The sequence below is a fragment of the Saimiri boliviensis genome, chromosome 2 (genome assembly GCF_048565385.1).
Source record: "Saimiri boliviensis isolate mSaiBol1 chromosome 2, mSaiBol1.pri, whole genome shotgun sequence".
Classification (NCBI taxonomy): domain Eukaryota; kingdom Metazoa; phylum Chordata; class Mammalia; order Primates; family Cebidae; genus Saimiri; species Saimiri boliviensis.
Window position 1 is genome coordinate 64,473,956 of NC_133450.1, and position 23,234 is coordinate 64,497,189.

A 23,234-nucleotide genomic window follows, 5' to 3' on the forward strand; every position below is an offset into this window, starting at 1 on the left:
GTGTCACCCAGGGTTGGAGTGCAGTGGTGCAATCTTGGCTCACTGCAACCTCTGCCTCCCAGGTTCAAGCGATTCTCCTTGCCTCAGCCTCTCAAGTAGCTGGGATTACAGGTGCCCACCACCACACCTGGCTAATATTTTTGTGTTTTTAGTAGAGGTGGGATTTCACCATATTGGCCCAGATGGTCTTGATCTCCTAACCTCGTGATCCACCCACCTCCACCTCCCAAAGTGCTGGGATTACAGGCGTGAGCCACTGCACCTGGCTGAAAAATAAGGCTACCTTTTCAGTTTTTGTTTTTATTTTTTATTTTCCCATGTTGTTCTCATGATGAAAATAAGGATATCTTTAAAAAAGAAACATTATTCTGCTCTCCTAGCGTGTAATACATCACCTTTTTTTGGCGAAAGCCTCTACCGATGCAGACGTAATTTTAGCTTTTATTTTCCTTTTAAAATATACTTTTTCTTTTTTCATAACCCCATGAAATCTCTTGTAGACATATTTTTTATTTGCTAACTGTCAAGACAAATACAGTGAAGCTTTGGCTTTTGAGTTTGTGTCTTATGTGCCCCTTGCTGTCATTATTAGCACCTTCGTAGTCACCACGGGGTGGCTGCGCACCCACCCAGGGGCTTCATTAATTGTAATTTACTTAATCCCTCTTTATTTTTGTTTCCGGTTCTTAATGGTATCTTTTCCCCTTTGTTTCTGCAGGAGGTTCTCCAGCAGCTGATTGTAATGAATTTGCCCAATGTTTTGATGATTGGCAGAGACCCACTGTCTGGTGAGTGAAAGCTGCCCCCTTCCCCCCCTGCAGTGCCTGGGCAGTGCCATCAGCTTCAGGCAGCTGTTGGCCGTAGAGCTCTGGCTGCCAGCTTGGACCAGCACAGTGAAAACACGTGATCGTTTTGGTGAGATTTTAAAGAGTGAGGGTTCATTACCCTGAGGCATTCAGCCAAGAGCACATTTCTTCTTTAAGAATGATGCCTTCCCAACCCCTCAGATGTGTGTGCTGAGGCCGACGAGGCCATGGCCTGTTCCTCCTGGGAAGATGGGTCTGAGTTTAGGTGCCTGAGTCATACGGTCTGGTGGACTTACCCCCTTAGTAAATGTGGAATCAGCTGACACCATCAGGGAGTGTTGCACCTGAGACAAGAGAGGAAGAATCTCTTTAGAGAACTGACATCGGTCTTCACTGGGTCCCACGAGGCTTCATTCATGCTCAGTGATGAAGCTCATTCATCTGTCTTAGGTCTCCCTGCTGGGCTCGGCTCTCCTGGCAGGTATGGGTTCTAGGTCCCCGCAGTCTCGGATGCTCAGTGTGAGTTTGAAAGACCGAATGAGGCTGAGAGCAGTAGCTCATTCCTGTAACCCTAAAACTTTGGGAGGCCGAGGGAGGAGGATCACTTGAGTCCAAGAGTTGAAGACCAGCCTGGGTAGCAATAGTGAGACCTCATCCCTAATTGTAACATTTAAAAAAGAAAGACCACGTGAAATGTCCTCCTGGCATCTTACAGAAAGAACTTAATCTACCTGACAGATAACTCCCTGGGTGTGTTAAATGGAGTGATGCCTTGCCTTCCTTTGACGTTTGTGCGTTGACCTGCACCCATAGCTTGTGGACAGCAGCGGCTTCCCTGTTGCGTGGGGGCACTCTTTGTGGGCTCCAGCTGGCTGAGGTGTCTGCCTTTTCTCTGCATGAGCCAGAAGGAGGAGCTTCCCGGGACCCCAGTTAGTCTTCAGCGCTCTGGCCCGTGGGGACTCACCACCTTACGTGGGGACTCTGCGGAGGCCACCCCTGGCCCTCCTGGTGGCCCGTGACAGCAAGTGCCCTCTCCCTCTCCATGAGTTAGTAGCAGGCAGCCTTTGGTTCTGCTCTCTTGCTAGCTCTGCTGGGGGGCCATGTGTGTTCCAGCTTTATTTCACAGCTCCCCCAGAGAAAGGCAGGGGTGCCACATGTAGTCCATGCTGGCCACAGTCCTGGGCTCCTGGGACAGTGGGGACTCTCATGATTTCTGGTAACTTCAGGGAGGTGGAGTCTCTTGCTGAGCAGAACCGTGCTGCCTTCCTGGTTTATTTGGGGCTGGTGTTATGGGAGGGGATGAGAGTGATGCCTGCAGAGGCTGGCAGTGGCTTAGTCCTGCTGTTTGTCCACTCTGGCGACAGTGGAGGACAAGAGAGGAGGACAGTCACTCCTTAGCAAGCCTAGCCCATGCTTGGCACTGAACATGAGTTAAAAATGGAACGAAAGGCCAAGCGTGGTGGCGAGACCTATCTCTACAAAAGATAAAGTTAGCCAGGCAAGGTGGCATTAACTTATAGTCCTAGCTACTTTGGGAGGCTGAGGTGGGAGGATTGCTTAAGCCCAGGAGGTTGAGGCTGCAGTAAGCCATAATTGTGCCACTGCACTCCAGCCTGGGTGACAGGCAAGACTCCATCTTTAGTTAATTAAAATTTGTTTTGAAGGAATGAAAATGTGCTTCTGGGTGTGGCTGCGCCCATATCCATTTACAGTGAGGGAACTGAGGCTCAGAGGGCTTGGGTGCCATGCCCTTGACCAGCTGGCCTGTAAGCAGAGAGGCTGATTGGAAACCTTCGCTGTCCGCCCCCACACCTCAGCCCCTTCATCTGTCACACACGGACATCTATGGGTTAGGTAGAACTGTAGGCAGTTGCCAATATTCAGCCTTTTGTGACCAACAAAAACGGCAGTTGTATGAGGTTGACCCTAATATGAAACACATCCTTCTCCATGATTATCCTCACCCCCACCTTCAGCTCCGATGCCACCTGTACGACTTGCCCCGCTTCCTGCTGGTGCTCCCCTCATCTCATCCCCACAGGTGTCTCCCCTTCCACTGCCATCTGGAAGCCTGTCCTCTCTGCGTCTCTGTGCCCAGCTGCCGTCAGGCACCTCCCAACATCACAGACAGAGATTGTCCATGGCAGAGAACGTAGTCCCCACCTCAGGTCTGCTGCCAAACAGAAGCATCTGTAGAGATGTGGATGCCGATATTTTTAAAAACAGCTTTATCGAAATGTCATTTGCATGCTATAAAATACGCCCATTGTAAGTGTATAGTTCAGTGATTTTTTTTCATAAGTGTACATACAGAGTCATATAATCCTAACCACAATCCAGCTTTAGAACGTCAGGGGGAAGCTGGTTTTAGACTGCTGACCGGTGAATTGAATGTCCCCGGGACCACCATGGTATATACTCAGCCCACATGGATCAAAGAGGTTCTGCTCTCAGCTCTAGAGGTGGAATTGGAGAAACTGGACAGTGAGCACTGGGAAAGTGAAGGGTGGGAGTAACTGTCCATCACCGAGGGCTCACAGGGCCCCTGGGCTGCGCTGACTGACATGCTAGACGGCGGCCTCGGCAGGCTGCACACGGAGGGCAGTGCGTCGGGGCTGGGGGCCCGGGAGCTGGGTGCACGGATGGGTAGGTTTGACAGGGGCCCCAGGGTGCTCTGACAGCAGAGGAGGCTGACAGGGGACATCCAGCAGTAGGAAGACGCAGACACCAGAGCCAGGGGCAGAGAGAGGTATTTATGAAACAGCATTTACAATTTTCAATTGTAAAAATAGATGTGTGAAGCTTTTTTCGTTTCTTTTTAAACAAATAACAAAGTCGGTGTTTTTATAGTTTGTGTGGTTGCCTGGGGTCGGGTGTGCGTGTGCTTTTCAACTAAATCTGTCCCTCTCGCGTGTGAGGGGCTTGCTTTGTACTCTTTTTAGTGGATGCCGACACTGTACTATTTATAACTTTTTTTTTTTTTTTTTTTGAGAGGGAGTCGTGCTCTGTCACCCAGGCTGGAGTGCGATGGCGTGATCTCGGCTCACTGCAACCTCCACCTCTCGGGTTCAAGCAATTCTCCTGCCTCAGCCTCCCGCGTAGCTGGAACTGCAGGCATGCATCACCACACCCAGCTAATTTTTGTAGTTTTAGCAGAGACAGGGTTTTACCGTATTAGGCTGCTCTCGAACTCCTGTGATCCGCCCCGCCCAAAGTGCTGGCATTACAGGCGTGAGCCACCGTGCCTGGCCATTTATAACATTTTACTGTGTGGGGTAACTTTTCTGTTCTGGGCACATAACATCACAAGCTCCCATATTCCAGATCCCAACACAGCACCGCTGTCCCCCAAAACAAAGATGCTAAAAGACCCTGAGAGGCTATGCATTTGTCCCCTTTCTCTGACCTGAAAAAGGGAGGTGTCACCACTTAGTTTCTCTGTGTGTCTCACTTAACCTCCCGCACCCATCAGACAGAAGGGTGTTCACTCTGCTACCCTGGGTGGCCGTCAAGGACAGTGCAGTGACTAGGAAACAGGACTTCGTGTACTTAAAATTGTGTTTGAAACCTCTCCTCGGCACCTGCCCTTCCTGGCCCGACGTCCTCCCCACCTTGCTGTGTGCCCCGGGGGCCGTCTCTGGGTTTCTGCTCTGACGGTGCTGTGGTTTTGCAGCTCACTCTCAGCCGTGCCCGCGTCCGTGGGGAGGGGGTCTGTCTGGTGCCTCACTGCTGTAGTCTCTGTTTCTCCGAGCGTGGCCTGGGCTCTGACTGGACCCTGCTTGAACCCCGTCCTCACTTTTATATGATGGCTCTTCGCAGAAGAGACGGGCCCCCATAGCGGGGCAGCGTGCAGGCTTCTGGGGCCTGAATGGCATAGAGTGTCCTTTGCTTTGTTTCCCCTCAGTGCCCCCCCTCAGCTACCCTGCGTCCTCCTGGCTGCTCCCAGCATGGCAACCCGAGCAGCCTACTCCTCGTCAGCTGACTGTCACTTTGCAGCCCCCTCTGGGCACCAGGGCCTGTGTGCTGGCTGTTCTGGTTGCCAGCAAGCTATGTGAACACCTCCTGCGAGGCCCTGCTGAGTGCGGCCCCGTCGTCTTTGTCCGCTCTGCTTTCCTCCCTCCATACCTTTCGGCACCTGTGACTATACAGTTCACTTATTTTTTCCTGTCTGTGACATTGCATACTCTTCCTCGTCTAGGGTGCACGCTCTCATGAGAGCAGGGACCTTGGGATTTTTGTTCTTGTTGTCAGTGCATTCTGAACGTCTAGATCAGTGCCTGGCACGCAGTAGGTGCTCAGTAAATCTAGCATCCAGGCAGGGCGCTCACCTTTCTTCCTATCTCCACTTTGTGCCTCCCTCAAGCTGGGGCCCCCAACAGGTGTTAACCACTTGCTGTCACAGATAAGAAGGCCATTTGTCAGTGGCCAGGGTCAAGTGAGATTTATTCTCTGCCTAGTATCATGTCTGTCTCCCCTAGGCCTGAGATGACCCCCTGAAAACCACCTTCGCCATCTTGCCAGCTGCACAGCTATTAAACCTTTTCTGTGGTTACTGATGAGTGTATTCTACAAGAAGCCTATGAGAAGCAGGAGCTCACGTCTGTGCTGTGTGAGCAGCAAGGAAAGAGTGTTGGGTGGAGCTAGGGGTCCCTCCAGCTCTGGCTTCTCAGCATCGTTCTCAGCAGCCAGGCCTGTCACTGTGCCACATGCACAAATAAAGACTAGATTTGTCTAACAGGAAGCCAGGGTGTTAGCAAATTACTTTCTGCGATGAATCATAGGACAGTCGTGCTGGAAGAGAGCATTGTTTTGTCTTCCAGGGTTTGCATCCAAGTGCAGTAGTGGCTCCAAACTCACACATTGCCGATCGCACCGAAGCCATTTAGAATGGAAGGGAGTGAGCCGTATAGATGCGGAATCCCAGCCCAGAGAGCGGAGGAGCTCATTCAGAGGCACACAGCATGGAGGTCCCCCTAGGTGAAAGATGAATTTAGCACCATAAATTACACAGGTGGCTACTTTCGTGGATAGTTGGCCACTGGTTTCAAGCAAGAGGGTCGCTGTCACCAGTGTGCCCCGATGTTTCTTACATTCTAAATGCCAAGCAGGGTTCCTGGGAGCCCTGGAGGAGCTGCGACTCCATTTGTACACCCGCAGGGTCCTGTCTGTGAATACCACTGGAATCTTTGGGAATAGCCTTGGGGTTTCAGTAATTGCTCTTCAGTGGCCTGGCCCTTTGTCCTGTGTCTTCTCCCTCTTATGGTGGTTACAGAGGGAGAGCATTCCAGCTACAGAGGAAGCACCCTGAAGAGTCAGGGTTCTGTGCACACAAAATGCTCTGGCCGACCTTCCTTCTTAGCTGTATTTACTGCACCGGCCGAGGAAGCCAGAAGGCCCAGACTTCGACCTCCCCAAATAAAAGACTGGAACACCCTTGCATCCTTCCTCGTCTAAGCTGGCTGCTTCAACCTCTTGGCCAGAGGCTCACAGAAAGAGCTCAGCCCAGTCCCCTCCTTCAGCTCCCCTCCGCTGGTGAGATGAACAGGCTGCCTCTTCTCAGGAAGCCCCCAGTCTGTGTTGAGGCAGGAAGGGAAGACAGAGTCCACAGCGACATTTATTCTAGGACAGAAGATGATGCGAGAACCTGCCTCACAGCCAGTGCAGGGGGCCTGATGCATTCCGCTTAGACAGGTCAGGAAAGCTTCCTGGAGGAGGCAATATCTGGGCAAGGCCTCGGACAGAGAAAGCAAGGAAAGGTGTTCTAGGTGGAACAAGCTCAGGGGAGGGGAAGTTGCTGGGAGTCCCATGAGGCGCCGCAAGCCAGGGGCAGAGAGGAGGTCTTCTGTGACAGCTGAGGTGCAGGTTTCATGGGCCAGAGAAACGGACCTCCTGAAGCTCCTTGGAATTTAATATTTAACCCTCTCAGTGTTGACTTGCTCTCCTCCCTGGGTGTCCTTGGAGTGCTTTTCAGATCCCATGGAAACGTTTCTCTCGTGACCCACGTGGTACAGCCCTGCCTTCCTTCAGAGGGCCCCAGGAACTTGCGAGGGCTGGGTGTGCCTGAGGCTTGCTGACCTCCACTTTGGCAACCGAGGCACAGGCTCAGAGTCTGGCTTGTGGGGAGCAGTCCTCCTGCTGCCGAGATTGCGCTTTTGAAAATTAAAAGCGGGCGCGGTGGCTCACGCCTGTAATCCCAGCATTTTGGGAGGCCGAGGCGGGTGGGTCACGAGATCAGGAGTTGGAGACCCACCTGGCCAACATGGTGAGACCCCGTCTCTACTAAAAATGCAAAAATTAGCTGGACATGGTGGCATGTGCCTGTAATCCCAGCTCTTCAGGAGGCTGAGGCAGCAGAATTGCTTGAACTGGGACCTAGGAGGCAGAGGTTGCAGTGAGCTGAGATCGCACCACAGCACTCCAGCCTGGGCTGCAGAGCGAAAGCACTGTCTTCCCTGCGCTGCTGCCCTCCCCCCGTCCCGCCCTGGCTCCAGCCTGCTCCCTGTGTGGTGTGGAGGCCCAGGGTCTGCCACTCAGGCTTAATGAGCCATTCTTGTGTTCTTTTCCCCTACCCTTGTTTTCATTTTATTTCTCCTGGCCCATATTCTCTAATCCTGTGTACAAATGTATATGTGTATGTGTGGGTGTGTGTGTATATATATATATGTAACTTTCATATTTGCAAAAAAAAGTTTGGGGCCTTTGAATGGAAGGGAAGAAATAAGTAAAGAGAAAACTAATCTTGCAGGCATTTTGATTGTTCTAAAATTTCCTCTTTCATCTTTGAGAGAAAAGTTTTGGAAAAGCAACCAAATGCTGTTTCAGACGACCCCAATTCCGTCGTGCTGCTTTGCTTCTATGCTGCTTGTTAGATCCAGAAATGAGGCCTCCAGTCTGTGTGCGGTGCTGGGGCACGTGAGCTGGGAGCCAGGAGCCGGGACTTTGCTTTCCCAGGAAGGTGCAGAGCTTGGCTGACACCAAGCCCAGGCGAACGTCACAGCACAGCCCACACGCCGGCCTCTAAGCACCCGCGGCTCTGCCTGGAGACCAGACTTTGTTAGTAAACTTCCTAGCGATGGCCTGGGCACAGAGAGAATGCGCTGCTGGCCGCCACAGCCACACCATGGCTTCCAGCACACTTGCTCTCTGTGGCTGCCGCCATCTGCAGAGGAGGGAAGAGATGCTGTTTGTCAAAGGTCTTTAGGTTTGAGTTTTCCGCCTGGCGGTTGGGAGGGACCCTTTCCCAGAGTGTCCCCTGCCTGCCCTCATTTCTCACCCCTCCCAGGGCAAACTCGGGTCTCAGGCTGCAGGCTTTGGCTGATGCTGCTTTTCTGTTCTTCAGTTGTTTGGAACTGGGAAATGGATTCACTCTCAGCTTCTGCAGCCGTGGCAGGCAGGTGGAGTAGGAGGTCATTTTTGGGGTGAGGGTGCTCCAAGGGACTATTTCAAATTGTTCTACATGATCTGGGGGCAGCTGTCATCTGTGGTGCGTGGTGGTGCCGGGGGGTCTGTGAGGGTGGGGCCAACTTGACACGGGCAGCAGAGGGACACGAAGATGAAGGGCCACTGGTCAGGGTGCCCCGGCGGCTCCTGTACCGTTCCACACAGGCCTGCGGCTTAGTGCCTGCCAGAGTCCATGGTTGATCAGTGTTTGTGCCTGGTTATGTTAATGCGGGGGGCAGGGGCACATGTGGTGACATGAGGATTTCACAGGGGTCGATCCCTGGAATGTGAGCCCATGTGTAGAGGTGCCTGGCTCCTTCCCCATGGGTGGGGACACATATGATGGAGGGTCCCCATGTGCCCACCCATGGCGAGTTCTCCACCTCTATTATTCCTCAGCACTGCCTGGGAAGTACCCCTGACTGTTAAAATAATAGTAGACAGCTTTTCCCATTGTAAGCTGAGCCCTGAGGAGGCCCTCAGAGCTGTGCCCGCGTGGGTGAGTGTTGGGGTGTGCCTATACACTGAGAAGAGACTACGGGGTCACGTTTGGTACACTGCTGTTTCCACATCGCTGTCAGAGCCTTGTGAGCATCTTTATGAAATAGCTGGTTTTTAAGTACAAAACCAGGGACAGCAGTTAGTGGTTCACACCAGCGTATAAGCCAGAAGAGAAGAGGATTATGAAGCACACGTATCTGTGCCGTAGAAGAGACAAACTGAAACCGCTCTCTTTGCTGTTCCACCCAAGTACTTGATGCTAACAGTTCCCACCACCCAGTCAGCAAACGCTTGTTAAATAACCTGCATGGGGCCACGGGGATCAGAAGTGAAACCACATAGTGTCTCGCTTTAGAAGGAAACGTGAATAAGTTAGGAGATGGGAGGTGGTGGTGGACCCGCGGACAGATCTTAGTTCTGTGGCTCAGCCTTTCTGAGCTGCATTCTTTTTGTTTCTAAGATGGAGCTAATAATGCCACCTTTGGGGGATTGCTTTTGGAATTAAGTCAAATGGTAGCATGCCGTATATTAAGGTGCAGTAATGGTGGTATGTTGGCAGGAAGGGCAGAATTACCTCTGCGGAATACAGTCAATCTTTCCAGGTTGTGAGGGTTAAACCCTGAGCCTGGCTGGTGATTTGCAGGTCCTAGGCCTCTGAGGTTGTGGGGAGCTGAGTTAGCAAGTCAGAGGAGTCAGTTTCACTGTTTTATCTCTGACCCAGTCATCTGTGCAGAGAAATCACTGTGCCTTCAACCCCAGCAAAGGGCATGCAGTTTGGGGCTGGAAGGGCTCCCTCTTGGAAAGGGATGCTTGCCTGCCATTGCCTAAATCTCCAGCTTCGCACCTCCATCATCATTTATACACAACAAGGTTTAGTTTCTGTGTCCAGAAATCAGAAAATGTCTTCTGTCCAGGTGTGGTGGCTCTCACCTGGGATCCCAGCACTTTGAGAAGCTAAGGCAGGTGAATCACTTGAGGTCAGGAGTTCGAAACCAGCTTGGCCAACATGATGAAATCCTGTCTCTACTAAAAAATAAAAAAATAAAAAATTAGCCGGGCATGGTGGTGCGTGTCTGTAGTCCCAGCTACTTGGGAGGCTGAAGCAGGAGAATCGCTTGAACCCAGGAGGTAGAGGTTGCAGTAAGCCGAGGTTGCAGTGAGCCGAGGTTGCAGTGAGCCGAGGTTGTGACACTGCACTCCAGCCTGGGTGACAGAGCAAGACTCTGTCTTTAAAAAAAAAAAAAAAAAGAAGTGTCTTCTGAACATTTGCATGGCTGCATCTTAAAGAACCAAAGAGTGGAGTCAAAAAGGAATGGAAGGAAGATAGGTTTTGTTCCATGTGTCAACGCCCATTAACTGGTAGTCTGTAGAGTGCTGTGTTCAGAAGGATTCAGAGACCTAGTTCCACCCCGACGTCAGAAAGTTGTGTGGTTGATTAATCATGTCTGCCATGGACTCAGGATTAGCAAGTCGGGGAATTTTTCAACCTTGATATAATGTACATTTTAAAGGATGGTGTATTTTAATTGGCCTACTATGTTTCTGTCCTCACATCTGCCCTTGCTAATGTGTGCTGTCATGCAGTTTCCCTTCTGTTTTGGAAGCTTATGACTCAACATTCTGCAGTTTTGTCTATAGCTCATGTCGGCCTGTCAGCATTCCATTCCTGCTAAGATAGGCTGGGGTGAATTTCTTTGTGTCAAGACTCCAGGAAACAGGTAGTAAGGTAAGGTTTTTCTTAGACTCAGCTATTGACTCAGGCCATCCTGGGATTTCCCCTGGGGTTCTCCCGTACTCGAGAGAGTGTAGATGTGGGTTAAGCGTGGAGTGTGTCTGGTCTGATGTTTCTCGATCCCCGCCCCCAGTGGTTGCTTGTGACTTTTTTGGTCTGGGAATCCACGTAGTTTTATAACCTGCCCCCGTTTCCCCCTCTGAACACCATCTCAAGTAAGTGTAACCACAAAAGCACTTAAATAATTTTTTGTTTTTTTTTGAAGTGGAGTCTTGCTCTCTCACTAGGCTGGAGTACAGTGATGCAATCTTGGCTCACCGCAGCCTCTGACTCCCGGGTTCAAGTGATTCTCCTCCCTCAGCCTCCTGAATAGCTGGGACTAGAGGCATGTGTCATCATGCCCAGCTAATTTTTGTATTTTTAGTAGATGGGGTTTTCCCATGTTGGCCAGGCTGGTCTCGATCTCTTGACCTCGCGATCTGCCCGCCTCCACTTCCCAAAGTGCTGAGATTACAGGCATGAGCCACCGCACCTGGCCAAGGTGCTTATAATTTGACAAGCAGCATGCTTTCTTATCTCTCAGCCTTCACACATGATGCTGTCCCCTGGGCCTGGAAAGCCCATACTTGTCTACCCAATTAGTCTGTCTGCTCCTCATCTATGGGACTCCGCTAGGATGTTACTCCCTTTAGAATCCTTGCCCCGAGGCTTGTTGCAAATTAGAAGTTCCTTTCCTGGTTCCCATAGTATTAGCTTTCAGATTGCAGGTTTAGCTTCCAGCACATAGTAGGCACTTGGCAGGGAGCTGTCTGTAGGTCTGTTTCTTCTTGGCCTGCTTGCTTGTGTCACTGAGCCAGTTCTACTGGCAAGGGTCCAGAAGGGAATCTTCTGCTGTGTTTTTAACTTCAAAACCCACAATCTGGTAGATTTATGGAAATAGCGATTTTTCTTACTACTGAAATCCTAAAAGAAATCGGGCATCGGCTTCTCATAGGAAATGAGGAAACTTCTGCTCCCCGCTCTGAGTGCTTTTAAAAAACTAATTTGTAGGAATCTGTAGGCTGGGAATCACGGGATGCATTTGTTCCAGGCTTAAGGTTCTGTTCACTCAGCCTGGTGAGAACCAGCACTGCTCTGCTTCATTTGAATGAGGGGCACAGGTGAATTTCTTAGTAACCTGTTAATCACTGAAGAGTTTATTTTTATTTTTTCCATGAATATTTCTCTAAACTTAATTCTCTACCTTTAAAACTTTTTTCCCTTCTGTTGAAAACCTTAGCAAACAGGAATCCATACTTGTCTAACCAGTGCTGTGGATCAGATTTAGTGTTTTCTTGATGTCTAATGGGTGTTGGGATGAATGAGGGAATAAATGGTTGACTCGGGGTTGTCACTGTATATGATTGCAAGGTGCTGAGAGAGTCGAACCCTTTGCTCTGTCACTGAACAGCCTCGGAATGTAGTTTGTTTTTGTGGGTTGTTTTTTTTTTTTTCTTTTTTTGGAGACAGGGTCTTGCTGTGTCACTCAGGCCAGAGTGCAGTGGCACAAACAAAGCTCACTGCAGCTTCAACCTCCCAGGCTCAGGCAATCCTCCTGAGGCTCAGCCTCCCAAATAGTGCACCACTAGGCCCGGCTAATTTTTTTTTTTTTTTTTAATAGAGACAGGGGTCTCAGCTGGGTGCAATGGCTTACACCTATAATCCCAGCTCTTTGGGAGGCCAAGGTGAGCAGATCACTTGAGGTCAGGAGTTCGAGACCAGCCTGGCCAACATGGTGAGACCCCATCTCTACTAAAAATACTAAAATTAGCTAGGCATGGTGGTGGGCGCCTGTAATCCCAGCTACTTGGGAGGCTGAGGTAGGAGAATCGCTTGAACCCAGGACGTGGAGGTTGCAGTGATCTGAGTTTGCACCGGGTGACAGAGTGAGACTCCATCTCAGAAAAGGGGGGAAAAAAAGAATGGGGTTAGAGTCTCCCTATGTTGCCCAGACTAGTCTTGAACTCCTGAATGTAAGCGATCCTCCTGCCCCAGCTTCCCAAAGTGCTGGGATTATAGGTGTGCACCACTGCACCTGGCCTTAGAGTGTAGTTTTGAGCCCTCCGGTGTGTGCAGGGTTTCTGGTCTCTTCCTTGCTCTCAGAACATGATCAGTGAGCCTCTCCGGCACTTGTCCCCCTTTTAATTTGCTGTTGTAATCTGCTTTGGGCTGGGGAAATGGATCACCAGAGTTGTCTAAATGACTGTACAGTATGATGTAATTAGCTCCTTTGAGGTCTTTGCTGTGAGTAGAGTACATAAAGATTTTCTGTGCTGACCCTGACTTCTGTTTGGGCTGATCTCAGTCCCTTAGTGTTTCAGCTCCTACGGTACCAGGTGAGTAGCCTTTCAGAAAGTGAGTCTCATTGTAGGAAGACAAGCCAGTGATGGCTGAGAAGGATCTGTGCCTCTACTACCCAGCAGGGGCATGTGAGGAGCACGTGTCAGTGATCTGTGGGCTGACAAAAGGTGGGTGACGTGGGCTGAGCCAGGCCAGCAAGCACTGTCAGAAAGGCTGATTGGAGGCCTTAACACTCGTGTGGGCATTCCCTTTTCTGTCTCTTTTTTTGAGACAGTGTCTCACTCTGTCACCCAGGCTGGAGTGCAGTGGAGCAATTCCAGCTTGCTGCAACCTCCGTCTCCCAGGTTCAAGCAATTCTCCTGCCTCAGCCCCCCAAGTAGCTGGGATTACAGGTGCCCGCCACCACACCCGGCTAATTTTTGTATCTTTAGTAGAGATGGGGTTTCACCATGTTGGCCAAGCAGGTCTCAAACTCCTGACCTCAAGTGATCCTCCCACCTTGGGCTCCCAAAGTGTGGAGATTACAGGCATGAGCCACCATGCCCGGCCTCTTTTCTCTTTATCAAAACTAAATAAAGTGGCTGATTAATAGCTCTGTGTTAATAAGGAAATGAGTCACTGTAGTGAATTAGTCTATGGATTAGAGTGTCGGGCCAAATAAAAGACCTCCAGTAAAAAAAAATACTAAAAGACTTTGAGAATTTTTCTATTTCAAATACTGACGAATTTCTACATTTAGTAGCAGAAGGATTTCACCTCAGAAGATTGCTTTGCAACACTGAGCCTTATTCTCAGGTGTGTTCTCATAGCAGGAAAGTGGCCTTAGCCCCGCCCCATGGCCCAGCCCACCAGTCTCTTTCTCCCTTCCCTGCCTTCAGGCTGGTGGTGGGAGGTGGGGGACGCGGGCTGGGTTTCTGGTTCAGTGAACTCCCAGTTCCCAGTTCTGAGGCTTGACAATGATGTCATTATCTCAAGGAAAGCCAATTTTAGCTGTTTCTCAGTTGAGGGTCTTAGGAGAGGGTGCATATTCGCTGCTTATGCCCAAGGATCTGAAATGAACTGCAGCATTGGCTCTCAGGATGGCGTTTTGGTTTTTTTCATCCCAGCCGTCTTTGATACTTTGGGCCACTGTATTCCAGTGTGTGAGTTGGTTACGTCTTTTAAGAGAAGAAAGCTTTCTGGCATGTCCTTTCATCCTCAAAGACAATAGGATTTAATGAAAAGGCAGAACACATAGTGTTTTTGTGTGGTTTTTTTTTTGTTTGTTTGTTTTTGTTTTTTTTTTTTGAGATGGCATCTCACTCTGGATGCCCAGTATGGAATGTAGTGGTGCAATCTCAGCTCGCTGCAACCTGCAACTCCCTGATTCAAGTGATTCTCCTGCCTCCGCCTCCCGAGTAGCTAGGATTACAAGCATGTGCCACCACACCCAGCTAATTTTTGTATTTTTAGTAGTGACAAGGGTTTCACCATGTTGGCCAGGATGGTCTTGAGCTCCTGACCTCGTGATCTGCCCACCTCAGCCTCCCAAAGTGCTGGGATTACAGGCGTGAGCCACCGCGCCTGGCCTCTTTTTTTTTCTTTTTTTTTTTTTTTTTGAGACAGGGTCCTACTCTGTTGCCCAGTCTGGAGTGCAGCGGTGTAATGATGGCTCCAGGCCCTTTTTTTTTTTTTTTTTTTTTTAATGAAACAGAGTCTCACACTATTGCCCAGGCTGGAGTGGCTCGATCTTGGCTCACTGCAACCTCTGACTCCCTGGTTCAAGCAATTCTCCTGCCTCAGCCTCCTGAGTAGTTAGGATTACAGGTGCCCACTACCTCACCCAGCTAATTTTTTATATTTTTAGTAGAGATGGGGTTTGACCATATTGGCCAGGCTGGTCTTGATCTCCTGACCTCGTGATCCACCTGCCTCGGCCTCCCACAGTGCTGGAATTACAGGCGTGAGCCACCGCACCTGGTCTAGTTTTTTGTTTTTGTTTTTTTTTTTAACCTGAAAGGGAATCCTGCACATTTCATAGATGGGGAAGCTTAGGCTTAGAGACAGAGTATGGCTTGTGTGAGTCACACAGGTCCTGGGTGACCAAGCCAGTTGTCTAGAGCCCAGGTATTCTACTGCTGTTTAAGTGTTTGAGATAAACAGGTGAAGATGCCTTCAGCCTCGAGCACAATCAAAAACACAGCTCAGAATGACAAAATAGGATTTTTGGCGTACCTGACTGACAGAGTTGAGAAAGAGTGGTAGGGTAAGTGTTGGTTAAGGATCAGAAAATGGGGATCACACAGATTTCCCACACGATGAAATGCCAGAGCCTGTCTCCAGGACAGTTCGTCAATATGAAAAGCTTAAAAAGGAATGCATGAAGAATTAGTTATCACGATACTCTTTATAACACTGTTTAGATTGAAATATTTTAGTTGGGCATGGCGGCTCACGCCTGTAATCCCAGCACTTTGGGAGTTCGAGGTGGGTGGATCACCTGAGGTCAGGAGTTCAAGACCAGCCTGGCCAACATGGTGAAACCCCATCTCTACTAAAAATACAAAAATTAGCTGAGCGTGGTGGCATACACCTGTAATCCCAGCTCCTCAGGAGGCTGAGACAGGAGAATCGCTTGAACCCAGGAGGCGGGGGTGGAAGTGAGCTGAAATTGTGCCACTGCACTCCATCCTGGGTGACAGAGTGAGACTCTGTCTCAAAAAAAAAAAAAAAAAATTAAACCTCTGGAAGGGGATTGGTTGAAAAAGCTAGTGACCTTGCTTTACAAAGTATGCAACCATCAGAAGGGTGTGTTGGCTCGCAGCTGTGATCCCAACACTTTGGGAGGCTGAGACAGAAGGATCACTTGGGCTCAGGAGTTGAAGACCAACCTGGGCAACATTATGAGACCCTGTCTACAAAAAATACAAAAGTTAGTCAGTTGTGGTGGTGCACACCTGGAGTGTCAGCTACTCGGGAGGCTGAGGTGGAAGGATCGCTTGAGCCCAGGAGGTGGAGGCTGCAGTGAGCTATGATTGCACCACTATACCCCAACCTGGGCAATAGAGTGGGACCCTGTATCCAAGAAAAAAAAAAGATGTCTTTATGTTCTCTGGAATTTACTTTAGAATATTCCCGCCAAACAAACTTAACAAAAGGGGGAAGGAGGAGGAGCGAGAGGGAGACGTGCAGAACGTTGATAGCATGAGGCTGAGTGGATTGTGGAGGTTCATTATACTGTCCTCCCGTGTCTGTCTGAAATTTTTCACGGGAAAATGGGTAAGGTTGTATGCAGCCTTACTTAGAGTCGACTCAGTGTTTCCTGCGGGAGTTGTTCTTTGCTTACTTGATTCTCTGAAAAGGGATGCTGATGTCATGGTTCATTAATTATCATGAGATATTTATGACATAGTTGGAGTGGGACTTCAAGTAGTTAGGTACAGAATTCTCATCTGGATTAAAAAGTAAGGCTGGGTATGGAGGCTCACACCTTTAATCCCAGCACTTTTGGGAGGCCAAGGTGGGTGGATCACTTGAGGCCAGGAGTTTGAGACCAGCCTGGGCAACATGGCAAAAACCCATCTCTTCAAAAAATACAAAAATGAGCTGGGCATGGTGGCATGCGTCCATAGTCTCAGCTACTAGGGAGGCTGAGGTGAGAGGATCACTTGAGCCTTGGGAGGCCAAGGCTGCAGTGATCCGCGAGTTTGCCACTGCACTCCAGCCTGGGTGACAGAGCGAGACCCTGTCTCAAAATAGAAAGTAAAGAAAGCCACACATGGAAGCTAGATGGAGTGTATATGCCTAAGTGAATGTCACTGAGTAGAGAGATGATTTTTTAAGACTTACCTGATATTAAATGTGTTGCTCTCTTGATCTAGGGAAGAGCATGGAGGAAATCAGGAAGGTGCTGCTGCTGGTGCTGGGCTGTGCTGTCCAGGTAGGGATTGGGCAGGACTGCAGCGCAGGGACCCCCCCAGCCGTCTCATACTGGGTTTGTGGGACTGGAACCAGCCCTTAGCTCAGGTGGGAGGATGCTCCTTTCGGTCCAGTATGACAGAAGGCCACTGGGTTCCTGGAAGAGAGTGGCCATTGTTTTAGGTGGCAGCTGTTTCTAGTACTGGGGCATCTTGGGCAGGAGGCGAGATGGTGATCCCTCAGGCCAGGGGACCAATAGCAAATCGCCCCCAGGATCTGCAAACAACAGTCTGTGGGCCAGATCTGATTTGCTGCCCACATTTGTAAATAAAGTTTTATTAGGCTGGGTGCGGTGGCTGGGTGCGGTGGCTCACACCTGTAATCTCAGCACTTTGGGAGGCTAAGGTGGGAGGATCACTTGAAGCCGGGAGTTTAAGACCAGCCTGGGCAACATAGTGAGACCTCATCTTTACAAAAAAAAAAAAAAAAAATAGAAAGCATTAGCTGGGTGTGGTGGCGGGTGCCTGTAGTCCAGGCTACTTGGGAGGCTGAGGCAAGAGGATCACTGAATACGGGAGTTTGAGGCTGCAGTGAACCATGATCATGCCGCTTCACTCCAGCCTGGGTGACAGCGAGACCCTCTCTCCAATAAATAAAGGTTTATTGGAAAACAGCCTTATGCCTGCCTTTACATATTGTCTGTGGCTGGTTTCCCACTACGGTGACAGAGACCAAATGGCTCACAGAGCCTAAAATATTTACCATCTGCCTTTTTGCTCATGAAGTTTGCCACCCCCCGGCCTAAACCAGGTGTTGTCTGTCTTTACGTAGTTAAGGATCACCTGGATAGCTTGTTTAAAATGAAACATTCTGTATTCTACCCTGGTCTTTTCGATCTGGGAGGGGGCTTAAGGATGGGAGTTTCAAGAGCAAGCTCCCCAGGTGATTCTGATGTAGGTGGTCCTGGCAGCTACTAGAGAAGCATCAGCATGAGGGCTGCTAGCAGAACAAGAGCCTTCCCAGTCATGAAGGAGAAGCTCGGGTGGGTAGTTATTTTGAAACTGGTTCTGTGGCTAGGGTGGCCTCAGGTTCGCCCTCATTTGAACAGTGCTTCCATTAACACATGTAACCCTCCACAGTGTGAGAGGAAAGAGGAGTTCATTGAAAGGATCAAACAGCTGGACATCGAGACCCAGGCTGGCATCGTGGCCCATATCCAGGAGGTAGGCACGTGGCCTCGGGGAGGGCTCAGCCGTGGACCGCTGCTCCCGTGGTAGCTGGGAGGCAAAACCTCTCTATGAGTGCAAACGTTTAAAGAATACATCACCCATCACGATTTTGCTAATCTTAGGTTTCAGACGCCATAGACACATTGATTCTATTTGGAAAGATAGCCATCAATCAGCTGGCTAAAATAAAATGGGAGTAAAAATAAAAATTAAAAAAAAACACACCTCAATCAAGTCATCTTTTGTCTCTTTCTTTTTGCCTAATATGGACTCAGACTATTTTTAAGAGCTGTCAAGTGGTTTAGGCTCAGAATTTGATTTACAAGCCCTGAAAATGTATTCTGGCAAATGTCACCCTGCTCTGAACCGTTGCTCTTTATAGAGAGAGAGTCTCTGCTTCTGTCAGTAACACAGCAGAGACAAGCTGACACCACTGGAGAATCCAAACCAGCGAGTCCCAGAAAGGCTGTCTTGGGCGACTTGGCCCAGCCCCAACTCAGGCCCGCAGTGAGGAGTCGGGAGGGCTCTGTGTTTCATGGCAGCGGAGTGGAGGTGGGGAGCCCCTGGCCTTTGAGGCCTGGCCTTCCTGGCCTTTTGTCACTGATGTTGGTAGAGATGGTATCAGCTAAGGAGGCGGACACCCTGGGGGGCAGTATCCAGGTGGAAATGTACTTTCCTGACCTCCACTTCCACACTTCTTCCAAAATAATCATTGTGTGCTTTAATGACCTTAGGGGAACGGGTTCAGCAGTCAGTGTCGTTACACAGCTGAGATTGGTACATGAAGAGGGCTTGTGTGCCCAGGAGCTGCTGTATGACTGGCAGAGGCAGCTGAGCATAGACGCCCCAGCTAGATACCGGGAGAAGATGTAGCTGGGCCTACCGCCTGCCACTGCTGGCTGGGGCTTTGGGGCCTGGGCTTCAGAATTCGCTGGGTGCTTTTTAAAAATTTGGGTTCTGGGCCCCATGAGAGACCCACTGAGTCAGACTCAGGGGGAGGAAGGGCATAAACATTTAAATAAAAGCTCAGCGAGTGGCTGCGGTGCAGCCAGGTTGAGCCCCTGAAGCCCAGCCACACCGGCCTTGATACAGGCCCTGAGATGTCCAAGGACTTGCCCCAGCATCGGATCTGGAGCAGGTCTAGAACCGGCCTCTCAATCCTGTGCCCTTAGGATGCTCTGAATCATGGGATAAGATTTCTCCTAATTCTCAGTGATCACCAGTATCCAAACTTGTCCTTTTCGGGTGGGGAGAGGTAAGAAGATGATGTCTCTTCAAATTCTGAGAAATTGAAGGGCCCTTGTTGACGGGCCCTGTCTGCTTTTTATTTTATAGGTTTGTCTTTTCTTTAGACACAGGGACTCCCTGTCACCCAGGCCGGAGTGCAGTGGTGCAGTCCTAGCTCTCTGCGACCTCAAACTCCTGGGCTCAAGTGATCCTCCTGCCTCAGCCTCTCAAGTAGCTGGGACCACAGGTGCATGCCACCTCGCCTGGCTAATTTTTAAATTTTTTGTAGAAATAGGGTCTTACTCTGTTGCTCAAGCCGGGTTTGTTTTTTTGTTTTCTCTACCTCCGTTGACTGCTCTGAATAAAGACTTCTTTGGGCATGTTTCAGAGTTTCTGTGTTCCTCTCTTGAGGCCTGAGCGCTATACTATTTTTCTTCCAAAATTGAGAGGAGAAAAGCTTGAAAGAGGTCCTGTCTCCTGTGGCACCTCTGCGGTGTGTGTCGAGAGGCTGTTCATTTAGACAGAGTGGTGCGTCTCCACTCCCTGGCCAGGGAAAAAGAGGCACAAAGAGTCTGTCTTCTGTGGCCCCATAGGAATGAGATGCACCCTTCCCTGAACACTGTTTGATTATGCATAGTGCCAAAAAACAACCCAAGATTGCTGTGTACACAGTATTCTTACATAAGATTAATATTGTTGCTCTGTTGGCCTAGATTTTATGAAGTAACATACGGTCCCTCTCCTCACCCTCTCACCCTGAAGCTTACCTTTGTAAGCTTTGTGTTCTGCACGGATGTCGCTCCGATGAAGACATCTTATCCCAGGACCTTTTAGGGAAATAATTGTAAGGAGTGCTTTCTGGTCCTCTTTGAAAATAGGCATCCTCTTTGACCCGGTTCCGAAAGCGGAAGTGGTTTGTATGAACAGGGCTCTGCTGAGGGTTTGGCCGCACTTGCGTACGGCACCCTTTTGCTGGCCACAGTAGATTTCTCACTGAGGGATTAGCAGGGTTGATTGGAAGGAGATGCTGTTTGCAGTGTGAGGGAAGTGGGCGCCTGTCTCTGCCGCCTCTGCAGTGCCCTGCCGTGTGTACCCGCAGGTGACTCACAACCAGGAGAACGTGTTTGACCTGCAGTGGCTGGAGCTGCCCGACGTGGCCCCGGAGGAGCTGGAGGCCCTCTCCAGGAGCATGGTGCTCCACCTGCGGAGGCTCATCGACCAGCGGGACGAGTGCACTGAGGTGCTTCTGCGGGTCGGCAGCCCGGGCACCCTGGGAAGGGGCTCCGGTTCCTCTTCCTCCTCTCACTTCATCTTCAGCCTGGACGCCTCTTGGTCCTGCTGCTGAGGGTCTGGTGGGGGTGGGATGTGCGAGCTTTGCCTGGTTATGGCCCCTGCAGTGCATGGTCACCTCCGGCCTGTGGGAGGATGCAGGCGATCAGGATGTGGAGCTTGGGGGCCCCCCCTCCTTCATACATGCCCTTTAGTTTCACTAAGTATTTCACCTCTTTGCAAAACCTACGCCATTCTTCTCTCACCTTCCTCCGGGTTTCTTAGTCTACGCTGAGATCTCTGTCTTTAGGGGTTTCTTGTTCGAGCTCAGGCGCTGGGCTGGTTAACCCCCCTTGTTCTCCTCCATCCCCTCTCCGCCCACTCGGCTGCAGCTGATCGTGGACCTCACTCAGGAGCGGGACTACCTGCAGGCGCAGCACCCGCCCAGCCCCGTCAAGTCCTCCAGCGCCGACTCCACTCCCAGCCCTACCAGCAGCCTCTCCAGCGAGGACAAGCAGCACCTGGCCGTGGAGCTGGCTGACACCAAGGCCAGGCTGCGGCGCATCAGGCAGGAGTTGTGAGTCCCCGGCTGCTTCTCCTCCCTTTGTGTGTGTGTTGCAGATACGTTTCTAGTGTACCGCCCACTTCCATGGGTGGTGCTGCCAACAGCACAGCTCTGACGTGCGCCCCGGAGTCAGCTGGGGTCTGCCCTGAACTCACTCTTTGACCCTGGACTAGCTGCCTCCCCTTCCGAGGCCTGCATGGGGAGGCGGGGGTTCTTCGCGGTCTCAGTGTTCGCCCCAGTCCAGACATTGCAGGTTGTCCATAGAAGCAGCCTCCAGGCCGTGCTTGGCTCCAGCTTAGGGCCTGAACGACCACACCTAGTGTGTTTTCTTGGCTGGAAGGAGGTGGTGCCCCTCTTTCCCCCCAGTCTGGTGAGCCTCTTCTCCCACGTTTCCTGCAGCTGGTGGATGTCACCTGGCCAGTGGGGTGGTATAGCTCTCCCTGGGGTCTCCTTACCTGCCCTACACACTTAGAGGGAGACCTGAGTGGCGGATGGACATAGTTTGAGGGCCGGTGTTGCAAACTTAGAAAAGAATTTTGAGTCAGTAACATTTTCGCGGCCCTATAAGCAGACCGCCTCCCCACCGCCCAAATCCCATGTCCGTCCCTTTTTCCGCTGGCCTTAGGAAGTGGCAGCCTGCTCTGGGGCTGCCTGTTGAGGAAGCTGCCTCCCACACTCTTCCTCCTTACCGCCTCTGCAGGGAGGAGAAGACAGAGCAGCTCGGGGACACCAGGCACGAGGTGGACCAGCTGGTGCTGGAGCTGCAGAAAGTCAAGCAGGAGGTGAGTCGGGGACCTGAGCCTGTGTGTCCGGTGGGTGGCAGGGCTGGAGTGTCCAGTAATGGAGCCCAGAGGGTCAGGAGCACAATGACAGTGCTTTTAAGCCGCCCAAGAGCCACTTGTCCTGAGCACGGGTATGATGCTGTTTCTTAGTGACAGCAGGTGGAGACCCCATGTGGTGGCGTGCACATGGAGGTCCCTGGCCACCAGGAGCCGGCTCGTTCCGGGCCATCATGGAGACACCATGCAGGAGGGCATTGGCCTTTCTGGCCTCCCTAGAGGATGCCCTAAGCTAGCTTCTCCTGCCTTTGTCCACCTTCCAGAACATCCAGCTAGCGGCAGATGCCCGTTCTGCTCGTGCCTATCGAGATGAGCTGGACTCCCTGCGGGAGAAGGCGAACCGCGTAGAGAGGCTGGAGCTGGAGCTGACCCGCTGTAAGGAGAAGCTGCATGATGTGGACTTCTACAAGGCCCGAATGGAGGTAAGCACCCTCGCTGCGAGGCCCTGGACGGGGCCGCTGGAACATCCTCAGAAGCACATTCAGACTGACCTGTCCTTGGAAGGGTTGGGGGAGCAGAGCCACAGCTGTCTCAGCAGATCCTTCCCTGGCACCTCAGCCTGCCTGGGCTTTCCAGGGCCCCCTTCTTCCTCCTCTTCATCTCACAGTCAGTAGGGGAGGGGAAGGAGTGTCACTGATGGATGTAAAGCAGTGATTCCTTCCTCCTGCCCCCACCTCATGCCCTTCTGATCTCCTTCTGTCCAGGTGCATCTTTTTAAAGACTTCGTGCATTTTCTGTGGCTAATTTGCTAAAACTCGATTTCCTCATCTGCGGGGATAATAGGCAACTGGGCACAGCGGCTCACGCCTGTAATCCCAGCACCTTAGGAGACCAAGGTGGGTGGATTGCTTGAAGCCAGGAGTTTGAGATCAGCCTGGGCAACGCAGCAAAACTCCTGTCTCTACAAAAATGTAAAGAAGTTTAGCCAGGCATAGTGGCATGTGCCTGTAGTCCCAGCTACTCGGGAGGCTGAGGCAGGATGATCGCTTGAACCTGGGAGAGCGAGGCTGCAGTGAGCTATGGTTGCACTGTTGCACTCCAGCCTGGCGACAGAGAGGGACCCTGTCCCTAAAAATAAGACAGGAATACTGTTATGGCTCTTTGAGGTTTCAAAGATGAAAGGGCTAAAATGGCTATAGAGTAACTGGTGTTGGGTAAGCCCCATAGTCAGTGTCAGCCAGTGGAGGCTGCTCTAGCCATCTTTTTTTAAAATTATTTGTTCTGGGGTACATGTGCAGATCATGCAGGATTGTTGCATAGGTACATACATGGCAATGTGGTTTGCTGCCTCCATCCCTCTGTCACCTACATCTGGCATTTCTCCCCAGGTTGTCCCTCCCCTAGTCCCCTCGAACAGACCCCAGTGTGTGATGCCCCCCTCCCTGTGTC

General features: G+C 50.9%; 1 protein-coding gene across 5 annotated transcripts in view; it reads left to right on the forward strand.

Moving 5' to 3' along the window:
• Window positions 1-23,234, forward strand: part of CCDC88C (coiled-coil domain containing 88C) — a 153,567-nt gene that overhangs the window by 59,796 nt on the left and 70,537 nt on the right. For 4 of the 5 annotated variants that reach the window (XR_012516237.1, XM_010350565.3, XM_074393471.1 and 1 more), the window contains exons 4-10: window positions 719-788; window positions 16,680-16,738; window positions 17,856-17,939; window positions 20,272-20,412; window positions 20,834-21,018; window positions 21,707-21,788; window positions 22,109-22,267. Coding sequence is in view for 4 of the 5 variants with exons in the window: in XM_010350565.3 (XP_010348867.3) it covers window positions 719-788; window positions 16,680-16,738; window positions 17,856-17,939; window positions 20,272-20,412; window positions 20,834-21,018; window positions 21,707-21,788; window positions 22,109-22,267 (780 nt within the window). In the remaining variant the exon portion in view is untranslated. The other variant, XM_074393470.1, reaches the window with a different exon arrangement.